This window comes from Callithrix jacchus, chromosome 9 (assembly GCF_049354715.1).
Source record: "Callithrix jacchus isolate 240 chromosome 9, calJac240_pri, whole genome shotgun sequence".
Classification (NCBI taxonomy): Eukaryota; Metazoa; Chordata; class Mammalia; order Primates; family Cebidae; genus Callithrix; species Callithrix jacchus.
In genome coordinates this window covers 112148742-112161830 of record NC_133510.1, presented here as the reverse complement: position 1 = coordinate 112161830, position 13089 = coordinate 112148742, and the positions used below count along the sequence as shown (strand labels likewise).

At 50.2% G+C, this 13089-nt stretch overlaps 1 protein-coding gene across 13 annotated transcripts in view; it reads right to left on the bottom strand.

The window, feature by feature from the left end:
• Positions 1-7041: 7041 nt before the first annotated feature.
• The window catches only part of ACACB (acetyl-CoA carboxylase beta), a 166099-nt gene continuing 160051 nt past the window's right edge, over positions 7042-13089 (bottom strand). For 7 of the 13 annotated variants that reach the window (XR_013522094.1, XM_035257508.3, XM_035257507.3 and 4 more), the window contains 5 exons: positions 12832-12944; positions 10905-11059; positions 10026-10196; positions 9785-9921; positions 7042-9011 (listed from right to left, as the gene is read on the bottom strand). Coding sequence is in view for 8 of the 13 variants with exons in the window: in XM_035257508.3 (XP_035113399.1) it covers positions 8885-9011; positions 9785-9921; positions 10026-10196; positions 10905-11059; positions 12832-12944 (703 nt within the window). In the remaining 5 variants the exon portion in view is untranslated. Of the gene's footprint in view, positions 9012-9784; positions 9922-10025; positions 10214-10904; positions 11060-12831; positions 12945-13089 lie in introns of all 13 variants that reach the window. The other 6 variants (XR_013522091.1, XR_013522093.1, XM_078337197.1 and 3 more) reach the window with 4 other exon arrangements.

The window sequence follows — 13089 nt, the reverse complement described above, 5'->3', positions numbered from 1 at the left end:
AGCATCTCCTGGGGACTTTTAACATCTGGATCTCAGCCTGGGCAACATAGCAAGATCCCATCTTGGCCAGGTGCAGTGGCTCATTTCCTATAATCCCAGCACTTTGGGAGGCCAAGGCAGAAGGTTAGCTTGAGCCCAGGAGTTGGAGACCACCCTGGGAGACACAGTGAGACCCCCATCTCTACAAATAATAAACTAGAAAATGAGGGCCAGGTGCGGTGGCTCATGCCTGTAATTCCAGCACTTTGGGAGGCTGAGGCAGGCGGATCACAAAGTCAGAAGATTGAGACCAGCCTGGCCAACGTGGTGAAACCTGTCTCTGCTAAAAATACAAAAAATTAGCCAGGTGTGTTGGCATATGTCTGTAGTCCCAGGTACTCAGGAGGCTGAGGCAGGAGAAACGCTTGAACCCAGAAGGCAGAGGTTGCAGTGAGCCAAAATCGCATCACTGCACTCCAACCTGGGCAACATAATGAGACTCCATCTTTAAAAAAAAAAAAAAAAGAAAAAGAAAGCAAATTAGGTAGTCATGGTGGAGTGTACCTGACAGTTTCAGCTACTGGGGAGGCTGAGGTGGGAGGATAACTCGAGCCTGGGAGGTTGAGGCTATAGTGAGCTGTGATAGTGCCACTGCGCTCCAGCCCGGGCAACACAATGAGACCCCATCTCAAAAAAAAAAAAAAAAAAAAAAAAAAGGCAAAAAAAGAGAAAGATCTAGCTCTCCAGATCCCTGTCTGGGATTCTGAGGTATGGCCAGGCACTGTGGTTCATCTGTAATCCCAGCGCTCTGGGAGGCCAAGTTGGGTGGATCACTTGAGGTCAGAAGTTTGAGATCGGCATGGCCAACCTGACGAAACCCGGTCTCTACTAAAAATACAAAAATTAGCTGTGCATGGTGGCACACACCTGTAATCCCAGTGACTCAGAAGGCTGAGGCAGGAGAATCATTTGAACCTAGTAGGTGGAGGTTGCAGTGAGCTGAGGTTACACCACTGCACTCCAGCCTGGACAACAGAGTGAAACTCCATCTAAAAAAAAAAAAAAAAAAAAAAAGGCAGGGCCAGAGGCCAGAGTCAATCTGAGTTTTTTAAACAGGCACCCCTACTACACTTGGGAGCTTCCCAAGGGAAAGGTGAGAAGATTCTAAGTTGGAGTGAGGAGGGGGTCAGCAGGGTGGGCCTGCGAACTGAGAACCTGAGGTCTAGGAACCTGGAACATTCCTCCAGCTTGGACTGAGGAAGCCTTTGCACTTGTGCGGCCTGCAGGTGAGCCTGGCAGCAACTAAAGGGAGGAGGACGTTACCAGGAAGGCTCAGGCAGCGGGAGTGAGACGGTGAAAAGATGAACAACCTACCTGGGGTGCCACCTGGCCGATGGCGGGCCGCTTCCTTCTCCACGGGCCTCCAGGAGTTCTGCCACCTCCTGGGTCTGCTGCAGTCTGGATTTCAGCATCATCACAGAATGGGGAGCAGGTGGGAGAGAAGGGAGGGAGTCGTGGCTGCAGTGGGGCGGGGCCAGCTGGGTGGGTGAGCAGGAGGTGGAAGAATCGGGATGTCGCGGTCACAGGTGGGTTCTATATATCCCGTCCGTGATGACTGAGGCATGCAAGTAAAAAGGTGCAACGACTTTGAGTTCAATTACTTCTAAGCCCCATCCCTTAGATGGCTATTATCAAACAAACCAAACACAAACAGAAAAAGGAAAACAAATAGTATCGGCAAGGATGTGGAGAAATTAGGAACGTTTGTGCATTGCTGGTGGGAACGTAAAATGGTACAGCAGCTGTGGCAAAACAGTATGCTGACTGTGCAAAGAATGAGAAAGAGAAGTACCACCAGATCCAGCAATCCCATTTCTTTTTTTTTGAGACATAGTCTCACTCTGTCACCCAGACTGGAGTGCAGTGGAATGATCTCCGTTCACTGAAACCTCTGCCCCCCAGGTTCAAGCAATTCTTCCACCTTAGCCTCCTATGTAGCTGGGATTACCAGCGTACCACTACACCTGACTAATCTGTGTATTTCTAGTAGAGACAGGGTTTCATGTTGTTGGCAGGCTGGTCTCGAACTCCTGACCTCAGGTGATCCACCCACCTCAGCCTCCCAAAGTTCTGGGGTTACAGGCATGAGCCACCACACCCGGCTCTGTACACCCATTCTCACAGCAGCAGTATTCACAACCACCAAAAGGCAGGATTCATCAAGTCATTCATTGATGGATGCATGGATGCATAAATTGTGCTCTGTCTGTGCGATGGAATATTACTCAGCCTTTAAAAGGAGGGAAATTCTGATCCATGCTACAACATGGATGAACCCTGAGGACATTATGCTAAATGGGATAAGCCAGTCACAAAGAGGACAAATACTGTACGGTTCCACTTAGATGAGGTACCTAGAGTAGGCAAATTCACAGACACAGAAAGTAGAATGGTGTTGCCAGGGGCTGGGAGGAGGAGAACGAGGAGTTAGAGTTTAATGGGTACAGAGTTTCACTTTTGCAAGGTAGAAAGTGTTCCGGAGATTGATTACACAACAGTGTGGATGCACTTAACACTACTGACCCGTACGCTTGGAAATGGTGAAGATTTTGCTACGTATATTTTACCACGATAAATATATACAAAATACTGCTGGGCTCAGTGGCTCACGCCCATAATCCCAGCACTTTGGGAGGCTGAGGCGGGCGGATCACGAGGTCAGGAGATCAAGATGATCCTGGCTAACACGGTGAAAACCCGTCTCTACTAAAACTACAATTATCTGGGCATGGTGGTGGGTGCCTGTAGTCCCAGCTACTCGAGAGGCTGAGGCGGGAGAATTGCTTGAATCAGGGAGGCGGAGGTTGCAGTGAGCCAAGATTGTGCCACTGCACTCCAGCCTGGGTGACAGAGCAAGACTCCATCAAAGAAAAAAAAATGCTAGACTGGGTGTGGTGGCTCACACCTGTAATCCCTGCACTTTGGGAGGTGGAGGTGGAGGTGGGTGGGTCACTTGAGGTCAGGAGTTTGAGACCAGCCTGGCCAACAGGGCAAAACCCCATCTCTACTAAACATACAAAAGTTAGCTGGGCGTGGGGGTATGTGCCTATAATCCCAGCTACTTGGGAGGCTGAGGGAGGAGAATCGCTTGAACCCAGGAGGCGGAGGTTGCAGTGAGCTGAGATTGCACTACTGGACTCCAGCCTGAGCGACAGAGCAAGATTTTGACTCAAAATAAAAACAGAAACAAACTTCTAGGCTCTTTGCCTGTGTTTGCTACACAGTATTCCATTGGTCAGCATATTACAAAATATAGAATATCATCGGGAGCAGCCTGTCACCTCCCCTTCCAGGAGAGAACCGCCTTTCTCAGCAGACTGCTTTCCAAAATCCAGCCTTGGTTCAGCAACCAGAGACATCTAGGGATCCCTAGCTGTGTGTTTCAGTTAGAAATCTGTTTCGTGTACGTTGCAGAAAAGAGAGAGAACGGAGGCTGCTGGAGCACAGAGGAGGGTTCCCAACTTATGGGAGAGGTGCTCACAGAAGGCTGCCTGGGGGAAATGCCGTTCGAGTTGGGTTTTGAGGGATAGGTAGGAGTCAGCCAGACCATGGCCAAGGGGGAAGAGGTTCCCCAGGAGAAACAACCTGTACTCGCCTAGAGGTGAACTGACAGTTCAGACTGGTTGGTTCATGGTAGTAACAGACTCAGTGGGCAGAAGTGGGACCCCAAGACTGGCTTATGCCATGCCTTATGGGATTGAGTGAGACCTTTTTCCCATGGTGCTTAGTACAGGGAAGTGGCATTTTAGACAGATCTCTCTGGCCATCAAGAAGCGTGGCTTGGTGCATCAGCTGTGTGGGCAGTGCCCAGAAGAGGGCCGGTTTGTCCACACTGGTTGAGTTAGCAGAAGCCATAGGGAGGCAGCCTTTGCTGTGCGTGATGGTCATTCAGAACCTTTCTGTGGCCTGTGTGGATGGTCCTTGTTCCCTTCTCTATCACGTTCCTGTCACAGGGACTCTGAGAAGTGGACCCTGGACATTTCTGGATGTAACAGCCACTGTTTTGACTAGTTGTGACCCTAAGCATCTCCTTATGGTTAGCTACTTGCAATTTCTACCTGTTGGGAACCCCAGGATATCAACTCGCAAGGGCAGGAGGTGGTTGCCTTGCTCATGACAGCACCCTGTGCTCAGCATGTGGCACATGCTCATAAAATAGTGGATGAAAGCATTTTTCTGGGGCCGCATGTGCCGTGAGAACTGGGGTTCCCTCTCTGGTCACACAGCTGGCTGCTTCATCTCAACACAGCTCTGTTGATCTGGATGTGCTCTCAGTGGCAGAAAAGCTCAGGAAGTGATTTACAAAACAAACAACCAGTTTCGAAATGCAAAATTAACCCTGGAGAAATATATTAATGTATGCAATTTACTCTGGAATGTGACAAAATAATAACATGCATTCACAGATAAAGAGAGTGACGGACAGATGAAGAGAACAGTGTTAAAGAAGGTACAAGCACGGTCAAATGTCAATGGTGGCATCAAGATGGTGGGTTGGGGTGAGTGCTATGAAATATTTTGACTAATTGGCATTTGAAAATTTTCGTAATAAAATGTTAGGAAAAAAAAGACCCTGAGAAAAAAGGCCAACTGACTTTTGGAACAGAGGAAGACAAAATAATGGGATAATAAATAAAATAATAAATTGGGGGAGACCAAAGAAAGGAGTAGAAATGGGATAACCCGGCCCACAATTACATTTGTGATGTGGAGGAGCACACTGCACACGTGGAAATGTGAGGTTTAGAGCTACAGAATCTGCCAATATATATCAGGAAAGAGGGCAGCCTGCCCCCATTGTGCATGAAGAGCGAGGTTTTTGACAAGGATCTGAATGATGGCATTGGCTGAATTAGCCAGGAAAGCAGGGAGGCAGGAGGAGTAAAGCTTGGTCTACAAGATTCTCTCACATTTTGGGATCTAACCCTTGCAAAGGTTCAGGACTTATAGAAAGGCATTAAGCCCAGGAGGATTGGGTCTGAGCCAGCCTGGGTCCCTGGCCTGGCCCCTCCTCTTAGCGATGTGCACATGGAGAAGTCAGCTCATCTCTGAGCCTGGGTTTTCTTGTGTATAAAAATGAGGATAGAGGCCGGGTATGGTGGCTTACACCTTTAATTCTAGAAGTCTAGGAGACTGAGGTAGGAGGATCACTCAAGGCCAGGAGTTTGAGACCAGCCTGGACGATATAGCTAGATCCTGTCTCTAAAAAACTAAAAAAGTTAGCTGGGCATGGTGGTGCCTGCCTGTAGTCCCAGCTACTTGGGAGGCTGAGGTGGGAGGATCATTTGTGCCCAGGAGGCTGAAGCTGCGGTGAGCTGAAATCATGTCACTGGACTCCAGCCTGGGCAACAGAGCAAGACCCTGTCTCTTATTAAAAAAATGAGGATAGAGTGTATGTAGCAACCACCTCCAAGGGTCAGCACCCAACCTGCCCAACAAGACCTCTGTCCACACTCAGTGGTCTGATCCTTTCTCCCTTCCCCTTGTGACTGGCTGTGCTAAGTCCTCCAAGGGAGAAAAGGCGACCTTGTCAGAGAAAGCACTTTCGGCTGATGTCCACAGAGTCAACTCCAGCATCATTAGCAGCAGATGGCAACTTGTATCGGAGTTTGAAATCCAGATGAAAACAATCGACCCATAGTCTTCAGGATGCAAATCACATCAGAGCTGCCTCCTCCCCATCCCAGAGGGCTGCATTTCAGCTTGTTATCAATTCCTTGCCTCCTTTCCTGAAGGGTCTGCTAATGCAGACCACCATTAGGTGCTGCTGTGGATGGAAATTAACTGCTGTCTTCTGGGCTAACTGGGTCATCTCTGCAGCTAAGGATAGAGCTCCAACTCAAACTAGTGCAAGCATTTAAAAAACAAACCATGGATAGGTTCCTGGGACTGGGCTACCGATTTCAGGCAGGGCTTGATCCAGGCATCCAAATACCACCAACATAACTGGGTCTCCCCCTCTCTCTGGGCTTGGCTTCCCCATGCATTGGTGGGTTCTCTCCAAATCAGCACTGTCAGACATCCCTAAAGAATTCTGATTGGCTCTACTGGGGATACATGCCCATACCTCCGTCACTACCATCAGGGGGAATGGAGGACTCTGGCCCAGCCTTGGTAAGGGGGAAATGCCTGGAAAAGACGTCAGGTAGAATAAAAGTAACGGTTGTTGTTATGCGTTTTGGAGACAAAATTGAATAGTCCCTGTGTGCTGAGAAGCCATGGTGGGGGGTGGGTGGGGGGTTCTTCTGCAGGTTAAGTCCATGTACAACCAACTCCTAAGCGTGCCTTAAGCCTACCCACCAAGGACCTAGGTCATAAAAGGAAAGGGCTGGGTTTTAGAGCCAAACAGACTTGATTCAGCCCCGGTTCTGTCCCTGTGTAACCATGGACAAATGTCTTCATCTCTCGGCACCTCGCCTTCCTCATCTGCACAACGGGGTGGGTCAAGGTGGTGGAAAGGAATGCACCTGGCATGTGAAGTATCTGGGCCAAACCCCCACCCCCTTCTTCCAGAGAAGCTCCATTTTTGCCTGTGGTATAGACTAGGCTTGCATATAATCTTTTTTTTTTTTAATTCCCTCATCCAGGAGGTTTGGGGAGAATTCTTTTCCTTGCACTACCAGGCCAGGACTTTGCTTTTATTATTATTATACTCTAAGTTCTGGGGTACACGTGCAGAATGTGCAGGTTTTTACATAGGTATACACGTGCCATGGTGGTTTGCTGCATCCATCCCCCGTCATCTACATTAGGTATTTCTCCTAAGCTTGCACAGAATTTTCTAAAACATTTTCCCCCAGTGTTTTCAAAAAGGGATGATTTTGTCCAGCTCAGTCCAGTCTCCAGCTCCCTTCACTGCATCCCCATCTGCCCCTGTGATGGGAACGTAGTCAGGGTCTCAGCTGTGGTGGCGGGAATGGAGGGTGCCAAGGTGAACACCTATCCTTGCCCCGGAGGCAATCTGCCTTGTCCAGTTCAGAGTATAAAGTCAAGGCCAAAGTGTTTCCTTCAAAAAATAGTTTATTCTGCACATTTCCTGGCAGGCTCTCTGCCCACAGTTCCAAGGTAGCAGCGACCCAAAACTTGTCTTTCTCCCCAAAACCAAGAGGGCCTTCCCAACAGAAAAACCTTCAGTCCCCAAAGCAGCACGGATTCCTCCCCTCAACCCCACAGCAAACCTCAGGATGGAATAATGAATAATGCACCTTCTCCCACCCCTCACTGCCCGCCCACCTTCATTTGCCAGGATTGTCATTGGCTGATGGTCAGATTCTGTCTTTTTAAACTCAGATACCCCCAAGCATCCCAGCTTTTGGAGGCTTCCCTGGGCGACCTCGTGGGCTTCCACATTGACCAGGCATCACATTCAGCACCCTCGGACAAACCACTCACCACAAGTGGGTTGAGGCCAACTCTCCCCACCCCCGACTCCACCCCTATGGGAGAAACCAGAGGATCGCAGGGCCCCAGGCTGTGGCACTGGCAGAGCCAGGAGCTGCTGGGTGCATTGCCATGACCGCAAATCGGCATGGTCACCACAGTCTGGTCCTTGGTCACTGACAGCTTTGCTCCTCAGGGTCAGATCCCACCATCTGTGTTCATCAGGCCAGCAGTCAAGGGAGCAACAGTGACTCCAGTGGCCCTCCAAGGGAGCAGTGGTGACCATCACAGAGGTGACACTAGTGAGCAAGCTGGGCTATGAGTGTGGTGAGGGGTTCCCCTCCGCCTCTGTGCCCCCCACTTGGGCAGGAGGAGGGTGTATGCACAGGCTGGGGACCAGTCCTATAGGGGGAAGGGGAGTCTTCATTTTCCTTGGAGGGAAGAGGCAGGCAGAGGACCTCGAGCTACGCGAGAGCATCCTCCAGACATCCTGAAACTTCCATCCAGGCACTTCCATTCATTTTGCTTTCCTCTCTCAAAAAGAGAATCCTGCCAACCAGCACAAAACATGGCCTACCAGGGAGGCACTCCTGGTGACTCACTAGGGCCATCTGGGGAACAAAATACCATTTCATTCTCTCAACAAAAACTCATCTGGCTGAGGATGGTGGCTCATGTCTATAATCCCAGCACTTTGGGAGGCCAAGGTTTGGGCAGATTACTTGAGGTCAGGAGTTCGAGATCAGCCTGACCAAAATGGTGAAACCCTATCTTTACTAAAAATAAAAAAATTAGTCAGTTGTGGTGGTGGGCACCTGTAATCCCAGCTACTTGGGAGGCTGAGACAGGAGAACCACTTGACCCTGGAAAATGGAGGTTGCAGTGAGATTGCACCACTGCACTCCAGCCTGAGACTGTCTCAAAAAAAAAAAAAATTATACACACGTTTTCCTTGGTGACTACATGGTATCCAAAGAAACATCATTACAAAAATAGGTTTTCTCTGGTTCTGTCTCTCTATATATTTTTCCTTGGCCCATTTATTTGGCTGAAATATGTAAGATGCTTATGTCTAGTGCTGGTCTCAGAGTAAAAAAATAAAAGATTTCATGATGTGATATCAAACGAGCCCAGAGAATGCCTGGATCCCACGTGCCAGGCACTGTTTCGTAGAAGGAAACAGGGATGTCTTAGCTGGATTGATTTAGTGATGCAACGAACATGCCGTCTTCAGAGACAAAACAGTATAAACTTCCCAACTACGGAGAGGAGGCTGTTTCTGTTCGGAAGAGGCGCTCCTGGGCCTGCATTGAGATGGGTGTCAGCTCGGAACCAGCAGCCCTGCACAAGTGCCAGGATTTTCTTTTTTTAAAAGCAAGCCTTCATGGTCCTGCTGAGGGTGTACGGGTGGTGGGTCTGGGTGGTTTCTCTTGCATGGTCCCGGGAGTGGCTGGGCGGGCCGGGGTCAGGTGGAGGCTGGGCTATCCATGGTAGACAGCAGGTGAGCCACCTGCGCCCGCTCAGCTGGGCTGATGTGCTGGCTCAGGTATACCACGCAGTCTGCGGCCACCTCTGGGTTCTCTTGAACCAGGCTGCAGGGGAGGCGAGAGGAGACCTGGGGTCACTCTTGCCACTTTGTTCAGTGGCCCCTAGGGTGGCACAGACCTTGTGTGGGGCCACGTCCCAGAACCCAGAGCTCCTGATTCCCTTCCTGCCATGGTTCCTGTGTGGGTGATGGTCCTGTGCAGCGGTGGGGGGGGCTGAGATCTGAAGATCAGAATGCCTTGAGGCACCACTGTCCCTACTGTCCCTCCTGCTGTGTGATGTGACCTGAGACAAGACACTACCCTGAGTCAAGACACTGCCCTGAGTCTCAGCTTCCTCCATCAAATGGGGTCCCCTGTGTTCAACTCCCTCTTTCACAGGGGGATGCCATGGTAATGGGGGGAGGGGACCCTCTGGAAAGGCCGACACTGGCATGGAAGCCAGCAACCTGAAGGCTAGCGGTTCCAAACATGGATTCTGTGACCAACCCTGCTTCAGCTGTGACTTTGGACAAGTCCATATTCCAGCAAAGGTCCTAAGCTGGAAGTGTCTCACACCTCCTTCATTGCACCCCTGGGCTCTCTGCCTCACCCTGGCCACCATGCCAGGAGACCGGGCATTGGGGAGTGTGGTCTCTTTGTTGGGTGGCAGGGCACCCAATCCCAGAGTGTGGCCTTCAGCACACGATCCAGGCCCCGAGGCCCTGGGACTGTGCAGCGTGGTGGGTTAAAGTGGCTGCTAAGGAGTCGGGCAGCTGGGGGTTAATCCTGGCTTGGGTCCTTGCCAAGGAGGCTGGGAAGCAGGGGCGGTGGCCACTCACTCTCGGATGGTCTTGAGGACAGAGTCGCGCTTCAGGTAGGTGATGTTCTCGCGGATGGTGGAGCGCAAGCCGTCCCCCACCTGCCAGTGCTGTTCCAGCCACTGTACAACCGCCTGGTTGTTGTCCCACAGGTAGGCCTGGGGAGGGGCAGAGGATGCCTCAGAGAGGGACCGTGCTGTGGGCCGGCTGCCTCATCCCCAGCACCCCCTGTGCACCGGCCTCGTTCTCACCCCAGGCCCACCTTGACAGCCCCCTCCGTCTCCACGAACCAGCGGCGTAGCATGGACTGGATGTGCACATGACTCAGCTCCCCGCTGGCCCGCAGGATCTCCTGCTTGACCTGGTCCTCCAGGAGGAGGCGGCGCAGGCGCCAGTACAGGAAGGTGCGCGAGGTCTTCCACTCCAGGATGTCCTGCGGATGAGCCAGGCCTGAGTCCCCGGAAAGGGAAGGAGGAGACAGGACACTGGCTCGGACCACACCCATGGCAGTGGCTGCCTGGGGCTGGGCCCAGGCTCTGAGACCATTTCCATTTTACAGGCAAGGAAGCTGAGGCACAGGGAGGGGAAGGATACCTGCTCAGAGCCAGGACACCACCAGGACTCTGGGCTGGCCATAGGTGAAAAAATATCCCCATACAAACCCAGCACCCACCTCTACCTCAACCAACAAAAACACAGGCTCATGTGAGGCTTGAGCCAGCTGTGGGGGGGAACCTGCAGCAAGAGAACCAAAGAGCCCTGGACATGGTAGGAGGTGACTGTGGTATGTCCTTGCAATGGTGCGGGGTGGGGTGAATGCTGGACAGGAACAATGGTTTCTACCCCTGGTCCAGCTCCACACTGACCGAGCCATCAGACTAGTGATCCTCAAACTTTGCTGCTTATGAGAATCTCTTGGGGATTAAAAAAAAACATGACTGCTGACTCCCATCCAGGTATTTGAATTTCATTGGTCTGCAGTGCCACCTGGGCACCGGGATTATTGTAAAGCTCCTAGGTGACTCCCGCACACAGCACTGGACCCATCCCAAACCCCCTCCCCAAGCCCCAAAACCCCGAGCCCGGTTTTTGGAAACCAAGGTGGGCTCTTTGCACCCCACACGGCAGCCGTGGCTCTCACAGACATGACGCCCTTCTCCAGCATCCGGCCGGGCGTATCGTGGAGGTCGGCAAACTGCACCGCCACCTGGTGGTAGATGGGGAGCAGCAGGTCCTCGCGGGCCTTCAGCCGGCCCTCCAGGTCCTTGCGATCCTTGTCAGAGAGATTGGGTTCCCCTGCAGGGGTGCAGAAAGGCCAGTCAGGCCATGGAAGGGGGCCACATATGGTGGGGTGGAGATTTTTTTTTAAGGAGGCACAAATCAGGGTTTGCGGGACAGGTCTTGCCCTGTCAGAGGTCTGAGCTTTAACTCTGATATTACCCTTGTTGCTACACAGGCTACCCTCAGCCCCCTAGGTCCCCCAAGGTCCACTGGCCTCGCCCCCACCACAGGCTCATCTTGACAGCCCCCTTTGTCTCACATCAAATAGCTAGTGCAGTCTTAGAATTGCACTCACAATTGCAAGACGGCATTCAACATGCAACTCTACATTTTCCCTTTCCATCAGACCCATGGTGCTTAGCAATTACTAGTTTTAGTATATAATGTAAAATATGACAAGGGAATATAATAAGCAACTCTATGCCACATTGACAACTTAAGATGAAATAGACAAATTCCTTGAAACACACAAACCACCAAAGCTCACCTAGGAGGAAACAGACAACACAAATAGTCCTATTATATAACAAAGAAGTTGAATTTATAGGTAAAAACCTCTATCAATAACTTAAAGAAATAATGCCAATTCTTCACAAACCCAGAAAATATGAGAGAACACTTCAACTCATTCTATGAGATCAGCATTACCCTGATACCAACCAAAGAAATTACATGCACATACTGTAATAAATCTTGTGAATAGCACAGTTATAAAGACACTGACACCTAAAATGGATATTTAAAGAGAATTACATCTTGTGGCCAGATGCAGTGGCTCACGCCTGTAATCTCAGCACTTTGGGAGGCTGAGGCAGATCACTTGAGGCCAGGAGTTCAAGAGCAGCCCGGACAACATGGTGAAACCTCGTCTCTACTAAAAACACAAAAATTAGCTGGGTGTGGTGGCACACAACTGTAATTCCAGCTACTTGAGAGGCTGAGGCATGAGAATTGCTTGAACCCGTGAGGCAGAGGTGGCAGTGAGCTGAGATTGCACCACTGCACTCCAGCCTGGGTGACAGAGCAAGACTCTTTCTCAAAAATAAACAAATAAATAAATAAAGAGAATTACATCTAAAGATGACAAGTGAAACAAAGCTATCATTCAAACAAAATTAGTAAAATACCTTGTCTAATTGGAAATTTTAAAGGAACATTTTCTCTTTAAAAATTCTGATATTCCTCATCAACCCCAAATACCTCAATTGTTATCTTTTGTGTATGCTGAGAAATAAATTCATGATGGCATTTTATACATATATATACACACACACACACACGTACATATATATACATACATACACACATATATTTTATGTTAAAAAGGTTGATTTAGGAATGTGAACATCCTTCAGTCACAGTGGTTCACGCCTGTAATCCCAGCACTTTGGGAGGCCAAGGCAGATGGATCGCTTGAGCCCAGGAGTGTGAGATCAGCCTGGGCAACATGGCAAAACCCTGTATCTACAAAAATACAAAAATCAGCTGGGCATGGTAGTCCCAGCTACTCAGGCTGAGATGGGAGGATGGCTTGAGCCCAGAATGTGGAGGTTATGGTGAGCTGAGACTGCACCCTGCACTCCAGCCTGGGCGATAGAGCCAGATCTTATCTCAAAACAAAACAAAACAACAAAGACAAATGTGACTATCTTAAAAAATCTCAGAGTTATTATAGTTGTCTTTTGGTAGCTCTTCATTTTATTTTTAACATCCTAGAAACCCCCAGCAATGGAGCCGGCTGGGCCTCTCTTGACCTCTGAGAGGTGAAGCCTTTGGGACCCCCTTACCTAGCTGTTCCACGAGCTTCTTGTAAGCTGGATCGATCCTTCTCATCGACTTTATCAGATCTTTCTTTCGGAATTTAATCTCCACTGTCCCCTCTGGCTCCAGAACACCACCCCTTAAAAGAGAAGAGGCAAGGATGGGGGTGTATGAGACATTGCCCAGCAAGCAACAGCTAATGGATGTGGGGGAGCTGGAGGGGAGAGAGCCAGAAGATCTGGGTGTCAGTTCGCAGATCTTTCATCCCTACATATGCTGTGTGC